Raw genomic sequence first — 19,616 nt, 5'->3', positions numbered from 1 at the left:
ACAGCATAGGAACAGGAGAAGTCAGGGAATGAGCGGAAAATAACTTGAGCTTGATAAAAATCCATAGTCATTTCTGAATAGTGGGCTGATGATGCCTTTTCAATACAATATAAACTACAAGATCAGACTCAAATTCTATGCAAGAAAACAACGGGAATCTCAGACTATCCATGCTCCCTAGCCACACTCTGTAGTCCTTACTCAAAATTGCCAGCAGAATTGCAAAAATGCTACAGTGATGGTGCTCCCACAAATTGGTGGCGGATGAGGGACTCTTTCAGTTGCAAGTGACAATAGATGGACAGAAAAAAAGATAATCTAAACATAGTCATTTTTGCACACAGGATGGAATTAATCTTCCATGAGTTTTTGTGCCTATAAAACTTGATAGCATTAATATTTGATGAAAACTCGCCCCCTAAATGTGATGCAAACTTAGCCAAAGCAAACGTGTACAGTTTTCACCCATCCCCACCACAGATGTTTCAGTATTTAGACAAAACTCTCATTTTATGGAAAATTCAACCATTTTTCACAGTGAGAGCAAAACAAACAAATGTATACTCACTTAATTTCAGTCTTGGAGATCAACTTAATAGAATAGATGAACTGCCTAGGGATTTTTCCTGTCATTTGTAAAAAGAATTGAAAACAACTGCACACTTACTGCAGGGCAACTGCAACATATTTTTCAGGCTGGCAGATGTTTCTAGATACTGCAAAATGTGGGGAAAGTAGGCACCTCAAAAGAGACAGATTGGAATCTTCAGTGACACGCTGCAACTGACCTATAATCCAGCATTATATGAGTACTGCATGTATCTGGGAGCACAAGACATATCGGAAGGGGAGGTCAGCTGCAGCCCCAAATTTTATAACCAGTTTGTTAGAAATCATGTTCAGTGGCAATACCAGTCCACAGCTTGTCAACACTCTTCTTCCAGGCTTGTGCATATTGGTAATTCACCACTCTCTGCAGCCAGCCTTCCATGCAATATGACAGCAGACTTTTTCCCAGAAGGAAAACAATCTGTGTATGACAGTCAAGAAATCCCCTTTTGATTCCCATTTCATTTACTTCCTTCCCTGTCCTGTTCTTTCCATTATTCCTTTTCCTTCTAATTTTGGGCGTGATTTTTTACTCTTGAAAAGTTGATGAGGCAAACAGATCTAGAAAACAATAGAAGTTAACTTTCAGATGATCTTCTGTAATTTACAACATGTTGCACTTACTCCTTTTTTGAATGACTTTGTTTATGATTTGGGGAAGAGAGAGTCTACGAGAATAGGAGTTGAAAACTTGCTCACAGCTTTCTACCTGACATAGTGAACACAAATTTCAGTGTATTGTTTAGTAGAACATTTAGACTGATCCGAAGTGACTGAAATATAAATGATTAACTGAAAGATTAGTATTATTCTATCTTTCGTCTTTACACTTACGAAACATTATTCACGGGTTTACTAATATCTTGTGTTATTAAATCAACTAAAAGCCACAGAGACAGACCATAACTGATACTATCTCAGACATTATTTAAAAAAAAAAAAAAAAAAAAAAAAAAAAGAGATAAATTCTTGATCAGAGGCTGAAAAACAGAACTGTGTGATAGAAGGTTCTTGGAATGACTACTGTAATTCACAATGCCATACTTTGTTCTTACCAAGGGGAATGCCCAGGAGCTTGCCTAGCAGATATGTCTGTTGCCTCCATCCATGCACACTTCCAAATTTTCCTTTTGGCTTCTTCAGAACAGAGAGTAGTCATCTTTCTCAGGGTGTTTGTGCCAATGTTTGTCCTCAAACAAAGAGAATCTGTTTCTATTTATTTTTAAAATAGGTGAAGTGAACAGAAAAAATGTTACCAGAAGTTGCTGAATATTTCCAGATCCTATTGAAGCATAAGGGATATGGAAGTTGACTGTACAATTTGCAAGACACACAATTTTCCACAAAAAAAAACCAAAAAAACAAACCCTAAGTGGCTTCCATCTTGAATTGTCCAGAAAAGCCAGAATTAAAAAATAAATTCCCCTTTTGTGTCCAGTAGACTTCTCTCTCTCATTCTCTCTCTATATATATTTACATAAAAATACACAAAATGATTTGGTTAATCAAAAGTGTGCTTCTGATATCTCGTTCTCAAAAAAAAAAAGCCTGTTCCAAGTGTCATAGGCACTATAGATATTTTATTTTATGAACGTCAATATAACACAAATTTCAAAATGTTTTATAAGTAAGTATTTATAGCCGCTTCTGTTGTCACAATGACATGCTGAACAGCAGCCATTGGGGTACAAGACTTTACTACTACAATGGATTTTAAAGCCTCCTTCAATAATGACTCCCAGATGATTCAAAATCTTACATGTATTTTCAAGTTATGAATGTCTAATGACATAAGATAGCAGAATAAGAACTTCTGTTTTCTAATAATGCTCTAAACTCAGCTTCAATGTTAATACCCAGCAAAGAGGTTTCAAGAATTTGTAAGGGGAAATTTCTGCGACTGAGCTTAAATCTTCACAGAAGTCACTGCACAAGTGTTATCCCACAGAAACAGAACATATTTATTCAGATATGCAAATCTCATACAGTCAGTTTTGCACAGAGACAATTACGGTAAGAGTAGTAGAGAGGATTATGAGATGACGGCATTTAGAACCTCATAGAGAAGAATAGGTTTTTATCAGTTTTGCAGCAGATGTCTGCACATGGGAACAGAATACGAAAGTTAAGTCTGCGGAGACGGCCATGTTTTTTAGAAGTCTCAGAATGTAGTTAATGCTATTATGCCAGTTTAGAAAAAGTAGTTATAAATACAGTGAGATAAACAGTGCACTCTAAACGGGTATTCTATAAAATGCAGAACCACTAAAACAGTTAAAGATTCAGCCACTCAGAAAGAATCAGCAGACCCACAACGGAGTTCTAAAGATGGAATTGTTTGGATAACTTGTTTAGTTCTCAATTTAGTAAAGCACTTTAATGTATGCCTGATTCCATTGCTTTGGTTAGCAGAGATGTAATAATTCACATATGTAAGCGCTTTGCTGAAATGAATACTAAACTACACATATATGCTCCCCTGTATGTAATGAATCTTCCGTACTGTCTCGACGTACGCACATGTATTGCGGGATTGTTCTATAGCCAGACACCACGAAGGATAACAGAGGTACTCTGGGAAAATGGTATATATGAATAATAATTTCATATAAACAACGTCTGTTATACTTCCAAACCAGCAGAATTTGGCCTCTCAGAGCAAAATGAGCAAGAAATACCATTTACTATATGTAATGGGATGCCAGCAAGAGAATACTTATACCAAACATTTAACTTCCTCCCTTTGTAACACTCCCTTTCCAAACATCTCTTGAGAGCTGATATTTAAACACGCAATTTACCAACCTCCTCAACTTAATGTAAATATCCAACAGAAGTTCTTAAAGCCTCAGTATGTAACAAAACAACACACTAAAGCTTATTTTAATTCACTGAGAGTTATATAAAATGGAAGTATATGAAGATGTCATTAAAGGAAAAGTGATACAGGAATGAACTCGGAATGGATCATACAAACTAGGTAGAAATATAATTCAGCACTCAGATGAAAGTCTGAAAACTGTTATTCTTTGTGCTGGTCTATAGTTTTCCAGGGTACTTACCGATTACTTACAGGCTACTGGAATTGCCATGCCTCATCAGACTAGCAATTAATCTGAGCTATTGGTTAGGAAAAGGCAAAATAACAGCTTTTCCTAGTTAAGTCTCACCATTGCTCTGTCTCCTCTACTTGCATTACCGCATGTAACTGTGAACATTATCTTTGGTCATAAAAATGTCTTTACTCTTACTAATTCTTGTCTACTACATAATATTGTATTTGATTCCAGCTTAATCTTGCATTTTAAAAAATCAAATAAATACATCAGAAAACTGAAATTTTATTACAGTAATTATAAAAACTAGAACAGAGGCCTAAAACATCATAAGGATAGCTTTTTAAAACCTACTCCAAAATATATATGAAGTTTTCACTCTCCCCTACCTGTAGAATCAGAGAAAAGTTTTCACTTAGCATCTTGTGCTCTACAGAACAGAAAGTACCCATAAAGCCAGGAAGCTTGTAGTTCTATTATAACCTCTTCTTCCAGGCTATAGATGAAGGAAGCAAGAGGTGATTGAGCACGACCCCAGGTTTTGTCTCATTCACCAACTTATTTTTCACCAACGCTCTCCTCTGTAATGTAATCTTTAATATAGATCCAGATAATTTCAAGTGCTTCCAAAAGCCAAACTTTAAACAGACAATTTAGGAAGATATTCAATTCAACATAATCTTCAGGCTTTTTACTAACTATACTACATTTAAAATTATTAATTCAAATTAATTGATTGGAATACTGTGCTATCTCTTTATTGTCAAATGCAACCAAATGGGTTTCACAGATGTAGCTATAGTTATCTTTTTATTGGCGGGTTACTCACAATTAACAATATTCATTCTTGATATTTTATAGAGACTGTAGATACTCATCTGAAATAGAACAGCTCTGACAGCCTTCACATCTCTTTTCTGCCTGTCATGTTTAAGTAAGAAGATGCACACGTTACAAAGAGAAGTAATTAAAACTAAGCAGACTATGGACTATATCCTGGCTTTTAGTATAATTGCAGTGTTTTTCAGTTTAAAACGCACAAACTAAAATACAGTTTTTATCATACTATTGAAGAGCTTCAAGAAATAAATGAAGCCACTCCTTCTTTAAGTGGATGACAATTCCTCATAAAGAACACTACCTCAGGAATAGAAGTAGTCCACAGAACGAAATGGGCATATTTGTACAGTTACTGTGCCTACTTTAACTGTCTTGCTTCTGGCATAAGAACTCCACAAAAGGTTTGGGTTTTTTGGGTTTTTTTTGGGGTTTTTGTTGTTGTTGTTGTTGTTGTTTTTAATTAAGACCTTACAGCACTTCAAATATCAGGTCAGGTTTTATTATATCCATCTTATGGATTAGCAAACAGAATCCATAAGATATCAGGTTCTTATTATGATATTTACTTACAATACTTTGGTCTTTTGTTAATAATGGCTTTCAGCCACATATTTCAATGATATGGAGTTTATGCCAGATGCAAATAGTGGTTAGTTGTAGTCATCTAGGCACGTTTTATGTACACATATTTTATCTTAAATTTTTGAAGTCTATGTCTACATACATTACATAAAAAATAACTTCTTTTTTACAAGCAAAAGTAATATATTTTTTTTGGTTTTGATACTCATGAGTTCCCCAGAAGTACTTTGGACAACATATTTCAGTTTGTGGATTATTCTCCTTTTGACTGCCCATTGTTTATAAGGTACTCTGTATGACTCGCAGTTAATTTACTTTTATATCTATTTCTGACTACATGACAAACATTACTAGGCTAATGACATTTTGGATATGTATTTCCATTGTGTATAAATGATCATCCCAACTAAAATTCTTAAAACATTCAGAAAGCATTAGTCACCACATGATTCTAGCCAACCATATAACTCTGTATGTGAGAGGCAGGAATCCTTCCTCTGACAATCCACATACATCCTCAGGGTAAGATTCAGTTACCCTTATCTTCACAAAAAACATCTCCCTACTTTTTGGTTTTAAGCACTGCAGAAAAAGTTTCCTCATGGCAAATTAAATTGACATTGGCCTACAAAAGAATTCTTAACTACTTTGAGTGTCATTTTAAAGAATACAAATAGAAATACTAGCAACCTATTCAGAGACAGCATTCTTGCAGTTCTGGGCGGGGGAAGAGTTAAGTGAAACAGAAACCTACTTATCTTTTTTTTCTCTTTAAAAGGGAGAAGTAATAACGTAGAATAAATATTTTTAAACTTCCTCTGTCTCCCCCCCAAAAAAAAAAAAAATCAAATGGGGCAGGAACCTAGGACTAGAGCACTTCTGTGAGGAGTTGTTTCTCTTTATCCCCAAATCAAGAACTTCTGTTTGATCTCATACCACATCTTTCATCATACTGCAGCGGTGCCTAACAAGATAGCTAATTAAGTTATGTCATAGCTTGAAAGGCCTATGAAAGGATCTTCTGGATCTTCTTTTGTTCTTGAGATAACCAGTAATAAAACATACAGTTTGTGTAGCAGTAATAACATCCACCTCTAAAGTACTTCAGTCTTTTTACAAAAAAAAAAAAAAAAATCATTTTAATAACATCCAGACAACATTTTACTTGAAACATTCAATGTGCTGAACTAATGTTCCATGTTGCCAACATCAGCAGGTTCCTAAGCTACAGAGACTTGGTTAAAAATCAGCAGAAAGGTTTGTAACTTGTGGATAGCTGATATGAAGAAAAAGGTGATTTCTCACCAATGCAATGCAACAACACAGCTACCCATTTTCTTGTAGCCTGTTTTCACAGCATCCACTTGATTTCATGTTTGTCTTTAGGATAGTTTTCAGACAAAAAAAAAATAAAACATGTAATGTTTTCTTTTTCCTTTGTCAAAGCAGAGTAAGGAAAACATTATTTCCTGTCCCATGGCAGAATCTAAATATTTGAGGAATTTTATATATACCCAAAGTGGAGATTCTCATTTCACATACAGAAGTTGAAGTCAGTAGATTTTTTGTCATCTTTAAACTCCCTAAATAGATTTTTAGTAAAAAAAAAAAATAAACAACCAACTAAAATGCAGAATTATTAAATTTAAATATTTATTTCACAGATCTCTAATATAAAAAAAAAATCCATGAATTCTAGAGTACATTCATATTTCCCTCTTATCAACAGACACACAATTCAGGAAAGACTTCTGGCTTGTCTAGTTGGATTTGATCCTAGAAAATGAGGAAAATTTAGGTAGGATTTTGGTTTTCATTTCACTTTACCAAGCAGTGAGTGATTATTGCTTCTGGTTTTGCACGTATCTACCATAGTATATAGCTATTTAGGATAATTATGAAAGCAAATGCTTTTCAAGATCAAAGGACAAAGCCAAAGGGAAGCATATAGTTCAACTGATTCAATGATCCTTTTGCTTTCTTTTCCTGATTTTCCATGTGGTACAATATCAACAAGTGAAAAGCTCTTAGGCTCAGGGAGCAGAACATCCATTTCTGGATGTTGCAAGTCACAACAGCTGACAAAGATGATATGTTCCTTGACCACTTGAGTGCTGCATCAACCCATATGAAAAATGACTAGAAGATTCTATTCAAAACTGAAATTTCCCCAAAATATTTGCTTATATACTTCAAGTATATACTTATTTCCCCTTGATCTCAATGGGATTTTAGACTCTGTCCTGAATCATGGTCATAGAAGAAACGCTTTTGGTCTTCCCCAAAACAATGAGGAGATGAGCTTTTAGAGGTGTAGAACTTGTTAGCCACATAAAAACTACAGGGACAAGGAGGAGACAAAAAGACCCATACTTGGTCATTTTAGCCAGTGGAGAAAAAGGATCATGAGCCTTCATGGAGCTGCTGGTGAGTCACTAGGGTTTTAAAGTGTTTCCTCACAGGTTTCACTACGTTATTTTCCTTTGCAACATCACAACAAACTGAGAACAGTCTTGCTATATTTAAAACGTGAAAGTATATTAAATATTATTTAGGTAGATACTTTCTGCTCCAAGTTTGTTAATTTTCAATTAGTGACTAAAATGGCTTTCAATAGAGAACATCACTGGCCTTGAAGCTCTGATAATATCTCTGATCTCATTGTAATGTCATTTTTAGATGTGCTATAGCATTTCAACAACATTTACAAGGTTAATCTTCCCAAAATTTTCCATTAGTTACTTCCTGGAATTTTCCAATAGAGAGGAAGTAGGATTATGTTATTTAAGAACAGATAATTAGTGAGACTACTTTCTAGGAGTAAACTCGAAGGTCTATCTTTTCCTGTAGTTATGTCCATTTGTCTGCTCCCCCACCCTGCCCCACAACAGTGATGTCTTTTCACACTTTTAAATTAGAATAAGGTACCTAGTGAAATATGTAAATGCAGTATTTCCCTTTGTTTGTAATAGTGCATTTGGATGTAATAGTAGAAGCAATAACATACAGTAAAAGCATGACGCTCTCTCTTATATCTGACTTCAAAGAGATATTTTGAGACTTAAAGGCTTTCTTCTGAAATAGGACATCTAAAAAGAAAAAAAAAAGGTATTGCAACTATATCATAGTCGCAAACACTTTCTTGGTGCTATTGTTTTTAAGTACTTATTTCTGCTATAAGGTGAAAATCTGGACTTTTCCATGGCAGTGTAGATGAATTTAGTCTTGCAGATTAATTGTTCTTTTTGGTACTTCATATTGCACAGCTGTCATGAATGAATTACAGAAATTGAAAATACTGAAGGTAAGTTTCATGAACGAGAAGAATTATGTACATAGCAAACTCATTTATAATGTGTGAAAATGTAGCTCTTTAAGGTGCAAGATTGCATGTATGGACTCAAAATAAGGAAATAGACATGAGCAACTTCAACCTTTAATTATCCAAATAAAACATAGTGTGTTACAAAAATAAAATCTGCTAGATTTACATTTTAAGTAGCAGAAGATATTAAGAAAGCATGAGGAAGTGGTTTTTTTGGTGAGGGAGATTGGGACTCATGAAATAAACAGTAAAGTGAAAGTGTTTCTTCTTTCAAAGTAACAGTCCAGAGGATAATTTTAAATAGTTTATGATGGTCATAATTCTCTAGCCAACAAACTGGCAGAGCCTTCACAGTTATATGAAGAATTTGTTCCTTTCTACAAGAGAACAAGAAGTTTCTGCTGGAACTAATGATGATATATTTAATATTACCTAACATTAGATAAAACATAACTGAAATAGGTACTTTGCTGAGAAGGTAATTGAGGTAAACAGAAACTTAAGAACCTATCTCAATTAGAGCTATCACTTTGTCCATCATTGTCCACCACAGTACCAAAATGGCAGGAAAAACATGAACTATAAGAAAGATGGCAAGGCAATATATGGATGAATAGAGAACAAAAAACATGAGGAAAAAAACCACAAAGTAGCTCAAAGGTATGATTTATAAACATAAAAAATGGCTTTAGAGAAAGTAAAGATGGTGTAATGTAAAAGCAGGGGATCTCAAAGTGCACCACATGCATAATTTTTCAGCACACTGACACAGAAAATATGTAGGGTATTGCGTTTTCAATAATTCTTCCTTTCTAGAACAACAAATCCAACAAAGAACATTGAAAGTTCTAATGCATTAAAGCATACATATAGAAATCCTTTACATTTTTCATATTGAAACATTTCAGGTTGAAGAGGACACACTGATTTGATTATTTTTCTACATATTTTCTAATATACAACTTATTAGACTGTATAACACATTAAGTATTTTATAAGAGTTGGGTAGAATATCACGTGTTAAGTAAAAGCTACTCCCTAAACACCATGTCCTCGCTAAACAAGGTAGGATTCTTCACGCTAGGTCTATTGCAGAAGTATCCTCAAAGGGAAACCTGTCTTACTGCTTATTGCAACAGCTGTTCTAAGTGTGGTTATCTCAGATATCGCTGTTGATTTGTACATGAAATATATATAGCACACGGTTTTGTGAAAATACTTAGATGATTGCTTCAGAGAATTCTTTCCTCACTAATTTCACATGATAGACAGAGTTTCTCCATGGTCTCCTTCCCATTCTTAAGAGAGGAACTAACTTCATAGTATAAAAAAATACAAGACATCAAGAGGCATATCCTTCTGAGAGATTCTGTAAATCTCCTTAGACATCAGTGTTTGCTAAAGCAAAACATTCTCAAGGAACATTTGAGGATTTAACTTAAATCAGATAATATCCCACTGAATAAGAGAGGAAAGACTGTCCACAAAACTTTTTTTTTTTTAAGTATCCTTTCCAGTGGAGCAAAATGAGTTATGTATTCACAAAGCAGAGCTAATGCTAGCCTACAAAGTCACTCAATCATATCAAAACTGGAAAAGAGATAAAATCAGTGGGAGAGGGAAGGTGCCAAAAATACTGACTGAAATTCCAAAGATAGTTGAGATTCAGTCATATTCCTCATATCCTTTATTTAATTTGTTTAAATTTATATACTGCTTAATGAAAATTCTTCAAACATCATCTGATCAAGGAAAGCTTAAACCATTACAAGATATAATTGACTCAAGTATTAAGAATAAATTGAAGCCTATAGCTGAAATTAACACTTCTCAGACCATTTCTATAGGAATGATATTGTACGCAAACATCTGGGAATCACTCAAGAAAAGAAAAAAAATTGTTTATAAACATTTGAAGAAGTAGCTATTAAAACAATGATTTCACAATCAGGTTATAGTTGTCTTGTTTATCTCAGAGAACATTTGGAAATAAGTCTGAATACAAAGGAATTAAGAAATATATTGAGACTGTATTACGACCAGGCACTTATATGAGCACAGCCAGCTGATTAAAGACTTGAGTGGAACTCCTTAATATGGCATGACTTATTTACTTGGGAAGAAAAACATAACATAAGACCGGTTTGATAAAATCAGATTCTGTTTTGAATATTTAAATATCTGAAAAACAAGCTACAGTTCAAGTATGTTACTGTTGCCAGAATTACTCAGTAACTGCAACATATGTATTTTTTAAAGCTTTAACTTTTCAATTGACTAATTAATCAACAGAAAAATCAATAAAAGCTTTACCCCTGAAGAATCACCTTCATCTTCAACAGTAAATACAGAATAAGAGAAGGGAGGAGATCTTTTCATGTAAATAGCAACAACAAATAATCTCAGTGAAAAGTACTGAAGAAAAGTAGTAAGACAGATCAAAGGTCACATTCTTCTCTGACTTGTAAACAGTTAATCACCACATTTCAAGCAGGTACTTCTTGTATGTCACAGAGTAGAAACAAATATCTCCATTATATTTCAGCAATACTGTCATTGCCAGTTGAGCTGTGACCCAATGAAGTACAATAAATACCAAAACAGATAAATGCTGACATCCAATTGAACTTCTTTCATAATATTTAGTTTTACATCTTACTGCATTAATTCAATATTTAACTTCCTCACCCCTTCCACTACACATGGCTAGTATTAATTCACACAAAAAAAAGAATTATAAGTGTCCTCAGAATATGTACAAATCCTTGCATTCTTCTAAAGATGACAGACTTCCTGGCACGTCTGAGTAAAATCACAAAAAGTAGGAACTTACTTCTTTTAGAAAATGAAGTTACATAAAAGGAGTGAGCAAGGCATCTGAAGAGAAAAATAGATCTTCAGATTGCAGTTAGTTATTAGTCTACATTCTCTGAATAAAAATCTCTTAACCAACAAAAAGTAGAACAGGTGTCCCTCACTTTTACTACCTGAAATGACAGTAACCAACATAACATTTTCAAGAGATCAGTAAAAATACCATCAATTTTCCATTTTTCTCTTGCTCACAGATTGCTAATAGATGAGGTTTAGTTCAGGTAAACATGAAAGAAGAGAACACAAAACAAAAGTAATTTTATAAATGAGAGAAATGTGACTAAAAACTACCACCTTTTTTTTTTTCCACAGAATACTGAAACTCCTGAGTAATACTGATTAATATGCAGCACAGTCATATTAATCAATTATTTGCTCCAACTGCTCTTTGAAGAGTGAGGTGTTTGCTTCCACAGGTATATAACATGGCAGGTACCTCAAACTACAAAAGCTTCCTAAAATAGTCCCAAAAATTGCTTTAGCGAAGATAAAAAGTGTAGAAGGAAATTATTTAAAATCCAAATATAAGGCTTACTACAGATTTCTCTTCAGGAAAATTCAAGGCATTTCTGCACTACCATGTAGCATTTACGTGTTATATAAAAAAGGTAATTTTGTTCCAGGCATATTTCTTTATATAGATAGATAGAACCAAATACATTTTTAATAAAATCTCACCAATTGCCAACTCCACCCCTCACTTGGTCAAATAAATAAGTTAAAAATACTGAGTACTACATCTGCTCCTTCTCCAGTCATAGTAAACCATTCACTGTCCACAGTGCACACCCCTCTTTAGCCTCAAAAAGCATTGAATTATTAATGAGTATTTTGGAAGAAAAAAGAGAAAAGTTTTTTCATGTTTAATAATGTCTCACAGGCGAAGCATTTTATAATGGTTAAAAACGTACCCTGGAGGAAAATACTTCCTTAATATCTTATTATCCTAAAAGGGTCATCTCAGTCCTGAAGCAATACCACATAAACATCATTTTTGTCATTAGTGAAACATCCAGTTATCCAAAATCATTTTTAGACCGTTAGAAAGATCATATTGACTTTTCAATAGGCATACACTTCATGCTGGATAGGAAGCTTTGGCTTTTCCATCAAATAAAGGAGATAACATACTTACTTTTCTGTCTGGCCAATTATATTTCGCAAATATTGTATCATATGTGTCCACAGCTCCATCAGTAATTAACATTATGGCTTGGCTGCAAATACTTCCTTGTCCTGTGTGATTGAACTGTGAAAGGAGAGGAAACAACCATTTAGTTACAGCACATTCCTGTTAGATGAAGATCGATAGGATTGTACTGGATAAACATGGATCTTATCAAATCTCTGGCATGCTTAGAAGTCGGTGAAAGTCTCAGGTTTAAAACAGTTTACCATAGGTATTATGTTCTTACTGAATTGTAATTTCAATTGTATAACAGATTCAGGACTCATTTTATAGCCTCATTTTATCAGCTTGAAATTAAGAAACATATATAAATACAGTACTTTGCCAAATTAAAAGTGTATCTTCCTGATTTAGATAGATTTTGACACATCTATATAGGGTTTGCTTTGATTAAATACAATGTTAAAAGAACAAGCTACACAAAAAGAATATGAAATGAACAATAATTTTTTGATTCTGGAGTTGGTGCCTTAATTTTGAATTCATGTGTCTCTATGTACTCTTATTGCAGAATAGGCTCTTATTTGTCTGTGTATTATTTCATATATCCAAGGAACCTAGGTGAAATATCTGGCTTTTAGCAAAAAAAAAAAAAAAAAGAAAGCGAAGTTGGAAAATTATTTGATTTTTAACTACTCAGTATGAACAGTAAAAAAAATCTGTGAAAAGATCAATAAACTGGGTCATTACACACAACTCTCTATAGACTGGGCTAACATTTGAATACATGCTAATGAATTAACAATCTCCTATTGTTCTGTTCCTATGTCGTTTTCAGGTACATTACCAACTCTGAGATTAGACAAGGCCTCATCCTACTGCCTTTCTCTTGGTATTGGGAAAGCCAAGCAATAATTACCTTGTCCCACCTTAACAGCCTATCTGTGATGAATAGTGCCCAAAAAAGGGTGGTCTTATTTGAGAAGCAGTATTTAAATTTAAAGTGAATCACCTTTTGAAGTGAAAGATTCTAACTGCTTTTGGATTCAAACAAATTTATTTGGAGTATTCAAGTTTGATTTGGGCTAGCAACTGCTCTGTCTATAATCTTTCATCAGTCTATTTGCCCTTATAAATTGGCTTTTCTTCCCAAAACTCTAAAAACATTTTTTCTAGAAAAAGTTCTAAACTTCTAGAAATGTCATTTTTGTAGACATGCCTGCAGTAGGAAAGGGAGTGGATGGTGGGTTCTAGGAGTGCTCTGTCCTCTTTTCTTCTGCCTTAACATTTCTGTATCTGAGTAATCACATCCACAGTCATTCAAAAATTATTTATATCTGCAGATCTCCAGAACTAAAATGGCTTTAAAGAGTTATCTATATTCTAGTCACTGCCTGCACGAAAACTCTTATCTGTGATACCTGCAAGGCAGTCTGTCCTTAGAGTGTTTAGTCATGACAGCTTTTCCAGTCTTAACCAGAATGAGAATTATTGAAGTGGGATTCCTTCATTAGTATGATCTTAGATCCAATATTTTCTCATAAAGTTGAAGTAACTTTGACAAGTGATATATTCTTCGTATGGACAACATATTTTGAAAGAGACAAAGGTATACTAAAAGGTAAATTAACGAAGGGGAATGCCTTAATATATATTTATTTTAAAACATCCCTCTTTATGCATCTGCATTATTTTACCTAGCTGTTTGAATATTTTGAAGAATGAGATTAAATTCAAAAGCTTTGATTAGTAATATCTTCTTATATTCGTCTAGAACTTTAATTTTATTGAATAGCAAGAGTGATGAAAGTGTTTTCCATAATAATAACAATGACAAGGGGCTTATGATGAACTACAATTAACTCAGTGATTCATCAGTTAGCAGCAAAAATTTCAATGCATCCTGACATTTACAGCATTTGGTTGTGATTAACAGTCTTTGAAATGTCACAGAATTTTATTTAATTGGCTATGATTTTTTTAAAGGTAATCACTGCAAAGACCGCATTTGTCACCAAAAGAGATAATTGCAGTTGTCACATGACACGGTAGGTGCCTAACTACTGTACCAAGCATTTCTATCTTCTTACACCGTATAATGAACATTGCATGAATTGATGATTGGAAAGAATTTGGAAGCGGATTTTTAAACAAGCTTTTCAAAGACATCAGCATCAACCATCTTCAAATCTTAAAAACCTAGGCAAATACTGAAAGGTAATTGCAAGGCAAAATTAACTGAGTTTAATTACTGTAACCCCTGAACCATTCTATAATCCAACCAGAATCTTAATAGTCTATTTGTGTAAAATAAAGCTTTTCCTTTTCTTCTTTCCCCTCTCCTTTTTTGGGGGGTTGATATTTTTTTTCCTTCTCTCCCCTGCTTAATTTTTTAAATGTAGACAAGACATCCTTAGCTAACCTATAATTCACAAGAATAGCTTTCTCACACACAAAGGTCATATCCTGTAGACAAAGTGGAAAATAGTTAGCTGTACTTTTTAAGGAGAGATTAAGTAGCTTTTTCTCTGTCCTACGCTACTTAATATAAGTTCCCAAAGACTTTCTTGATATGCCTGTAAACAATGGAAAAGATATTTATGCTGTCAATTCTGGAAACACACACAAGAAGGCTTGAAGCTGTAATATTCACACAGTCATTACTCCAACTTGAATAGATCTGAACATACATGTAACATGATCCATCCTCACCTTGCAGATCAAAAAAAACTTTCGCTCACCATAGGTACAATTCAGTACATGTTCCCTTGATTCTCAAAGCTATCAGTTTACCTAATGAGATTTTTATATTACATTCATCATTATAACTTCAGTTGCCTCACAAATTTTAAAACAAAACAGTCTCATCTCAGATCTTCTTGATCACTGTCTATAATTTTTTTTTTCAGCTAACATGGATTTGGAAGACTAGTATAGAGCACCTCTTCTACTAAGACCAGTTGCTATTTACTGCTGTGTATCTGTTTCCTAAGACAATATTCAGTGCCCATAAGGGGCTTCTTAATAAATCCTCTACAAATAACCAAGAGTGTTCTTTACTTCGTGCAGCTTTTCCCATTGCCATTTTTGGCATCCACCACATAACTAGTTCCACACTGTCTGGGTGAACATGTGGGCAGTGAGTGGAGAAAGATCCTCATCTTTTCATCTTAGGATTTTATTCCCAGAAAAGAACTGATCAATATTGTGTTTCAAAATAAATATAAATGAATTGGAACCATTAGTCAGTTAATCTATGATCCTATAACGTGAAGGCAGGCAGACTTGTCAAGTCAAATCCTTTGGATAATATTTTGTTTTGAGGTCTCATTTGCAAGGTACATCCTTCAATCAAAAGATAATTTGCTACTTATTTTAGATAGGATTTTTTTTTTTTTTCAGCAGACTAACAGATTTATTTTTTTTTTCCCCCAAAAGAAATGACTACACTAATTTTACATGGAGTCTGGGAAGGAAACTAGATGCCATGCACTGGATTATCTCCATGATCATTGTGTTCATCTTCTAGAGACTGCATTCCTGTTTACAGATATTATTCACGAGAAAGTTACCAGAAAATTGGCCGTATGTTTTTGGCAGATAAATAGTTAAATTAATATTAATACCTCTGAGCTGGTTAGACAAAGCTTTACATTTCTCCCTCTTAGAGTCTTACAAAAGTAAGCACAAAAGTGCTCAAATAACTTACTTTATATAAGCTATAATAGATATCCTAGATACTTTGCCAGAAGTCAAACCACTGAACAATCTCAAAGTGTTTATGAATATAGAAATTCCTGACATTCCTAAAACATTAGCCCTTCCAAAGAAAAAAATAACAATCTAAACTGTAAAATTTGCATGTTACCCTAATATTGTTTAACACCTAGAACAGCTACTGAAATAAATCTTATTATATATAAACATGTATACATAGGTTTCATCTGCATATATAGACACAAAATACATTAATACATTAAGTATACATATAAAAATGTAAAATTGTTTTCTTTCACCACATATAGTTTATATACAATTCTTGTTCAATAGATAATATTTTACTATCATCACATTTTTGAGCAAGTTCCAATTTATTATCTTAAAATTGACAGTAATACTAAATAGCAGAGAAAGACGTTCGCAGCATAAGTCTGAAAAGCGTTAACTTACTTCATTGAGCATACTGAAAGCTTCATTTAAAGCAATGTCCAGCATCCCAATTCCTTTTGCAAAAAGTTTGTCAAGGTGTTCCCTGAAATGCTGAAACATGAACAAGAAGGATTTATTTGTCAGTATGTTGTTACAACATACATGCTGATTTCTGAATTCTTTAGACCTACTTCTTAAGCTTAAATGACTGCATACACTAATTCATAAACCAAAGTAATTCCTGGTTAATCCTTTTTATTCTTGAAGTCACAGTAAAATACAGATGTGTTAGAACAATAATGACAAAAAAAGTATCACAAGATATGTTTTTGGCTAGTTATTCAATGAAATAGTTTTCCTTCGGGTTTTTCGCTTGGGTTTCTATTTAGGGATACCCATATTGTCTTTTTGCTTCAAACAGTAATTTTTACATTATTTCTAACTATTCAGCTTGTAGGTTTTTGGGATCTGCTACTTAATAAAAATAATTCTTTCTGAAATTTAGCTTTGGGATTCTATTTTTCATTATGATCCCTCCCTGAAAGATGGTAGACCCTAATTATTAGGCCATTGCAGTTTAAAAGTCAATATAATATTGACATTGATAAAGAGCTACTCTACACAAGAAGAAAGGGCTAACCACTTGCTAGCTATATGCAACTATCTTCAGTATTATGTTGCATAGTTATACTTAAACCGAATTTTTGCAGTGTTAAATAGCTCATTAGTTATGCACTGCCATACTTACTGGCCATGAGCATGGGTAGAATTTTATAACAATCAGTTCTTAGAGGCTGACAGGTCAGAATTCATCTTATATTTTCCTCTTTCTAAGCAGATGTTATTTCTCTGGATATGTCAGAAGTTTGACAAATTTCATTAATTTTGCACTCAACAAAAATGTAAGACTACTATATAATATGTACATTAAATTGTAATTTTTTTAGAGAAAATGTAAGCTATGAAATGTACTAACTAGTACATTTTCAAAACAATGTTAGAACTACTTCCCAAAAATAAAATGTTCAGAGAAGAAACAAATTCTCTTAGGTTTATAAAAAGGAGCAATATATAATTAAAAACAGTACCATGAACCATGCTGTCATAAAGGGATACTGTATGCAGCATCAACAAACAAGTACTTCACTCCCCTGATTTTCTATGATGGAAACTTTTTTTTTTTTATTTCATAAAAGAGATTACAGTCATATATTAGAAGGCAAAGAACTTGCTATTTCTTTATTAAATTTCAGTAAGCTGAAACAGGTCAATTTACATCCTAGCCCCTAGGCAGTTCTGAAGCCACAAAAAAGCATTGCTTTTTCAAAACAATTACTTCGTAGTGACCTAGTAAATGTGGTTCGTCGCAGCTCAATACTTTGAACAGGCGAAAGGCACAGTCTTCTTCATCTAAATAAGCAAGGATAGCACAAATGCCCAAACAGCTACACTGCAAAATGGTTCGTTTTTCTTTTCCCAACTTAAACATAACTAACTCAAGTAAGTACTAGTCAGTATTTTATAGTACTAGTAATTACTGTTTTAAATACATTTTAAAATTTAATAATTAATTTGTAAAAAGAAAACAAAGACATGAGGTGGGAAATAGCAGGGGAGGCAATGCTTTTCTGAAGTACTATTTCAGTCTCTACAGCTGGAGAAAAAAGTTACCTCAATAGGTTAGTAAGAGGAAAAATTTTATTTATCAGTCCACTGGTATTAAAGCATAGTTATAGGCGAGAAAGCCAATTCAACCTAATTATCTTCTATAAAAGAAGAATTTAACCATTCTATGATTCTATGATTCTATGAATTATAATACCACTGTCCCTTGAATTATGACTTTCATATTTTTTACAAGTAATGATGAAATTAAGAATGATCACAAAATACCCAAATATTCAATAAAGGCATCAACCTTTTGTTATTCTGTATCCAATTTTTTATTTCAAAGTATCTCTGAAATTTAGGTCCACATTGATCAAAAGCCACTTTGGCATATTCTTGACTTCAACTAACGTGGCCTGGAAATTGAGAGCAGCAATGCAATGATGGCTCTTTCCCAGACAAGGGCTACTTCAACTGTCGGCAGCACAATGTAGTGTGTTTTCCATAGCTATTTTAAAACAGAACAACTGACCAGATTCAGAAACTACTGACTTCAGTGCTCAGAGTGACTTCAACACACATGGCCGTCAGTCCATATACAAAAGGATTAACTTCTGAAGGGGATAATTAAAGTTATTAAAGCCTTTCCAGAAACACAGAAAACATAATCGTATTTCATGAAATATGTAAAGCTCATATAAATTTAAAATTGTTTATTGGAATTCTTGCAAAATTAAAATATGTCATGTTTATAAAAGTCTCCAGGAAAAATCTTAGCCAAACCAATTTTATATATTTACATTTTTAAACAGAAGGTGGTGTTAAGATTTAAAAAATACGGAAAACAAGCAGTTTACTATAGCTTCACCAGCGTCAAAACCAATTTCACAACATCGGAGCTGTGTTGACCAGACATTTTCAAGCTGCTGAAGCAGCCCTCTGCTCACAACCTGTCTCTGCCAGATACATGGAACAAAGGTTAGTTTACAGTTATCATAGATGCTTCCCTACTAACACAGCAATTCACCACGAAACAGAGGAGTTATCTGAAAATTGATAAAGCCAAATTTTTGTATTGGAAATAAGTTCCTAATCGTACCTTTTCATAAATCAGATACATTAAAATAAATATTTATTAGAAATTCTATTTCTCTTTAGAATACATGAATGCTTCATAATTAAACTAGAATTATTTTGGTATTAAAAAACGTAGCAGTTTATAAAAATCTCTGAACGCTTCAGAGACAAGTACTGTGGAATGTTTATTACAATTATATACATTACCAACCATGAACATACAGCATAAACAGATTACCAAAAATTACTAGTAAACAGTATAATCTCTAGTGTATAATTCAGTTCACGTGATTTGTCAGAAGAAAAATATTTTCTCTTGTCATAGCTATATAGATGTAGGTTCTGACAAATACACTGTTGATATATG

The 19,616-nt window shown here is 33.4% G+C and overlaps 1 protein-coding gene across 1 annotated transcript in view; it reads right to left on the bottom strand.

Moving 5' to 3' along the window:
- Positions 1 to 19,616, bottom strand: part of CACNA2D3 (calcium voltage-gated channel auxiliary subunit alpha2delta 3) — a 432,124-nt gene that overhangs the window by 199,039 nt on the left and 213,469 nt on the right. The window contains exons 11-12 of the mRNA XM_086755496.1: positions 16,586 to 16,675; positions 12,422 to 12,535 (exon numbers count right to left, since the gene is read on the bottom strand). Of these exons, the coding sequence (XP_086611622.1) occupies positions 12,422 to 12,535; positions 16,586 to 16,675 (204 nt within the window). The remainder of the gene's footprint in view (positions 1 to 12,421; positions 12,536 to 16,585; positions 16,676 to 19,616) is intronic.

The sequence above is a fragment of the Chlamydotis macqueenii genome, chromosome 10, assembly GCF_036417535.1.
Source record: "Chlamydotis macqueenii isolate bChlMac1 chromosome 10, bChlMac1.mat, whole genome shotgun sequence".
Lineage (NCBI taxonomy): Eukaryota > Metazoa > Chordata > Aves > Otidiformes > Otididae > Chlamydotis > Chlamydotis macqueenii.
Note: the sequence above shows the minus strand (reverse complement) of the source record. Positions and strands in the feature narration are given on the sequence as shown.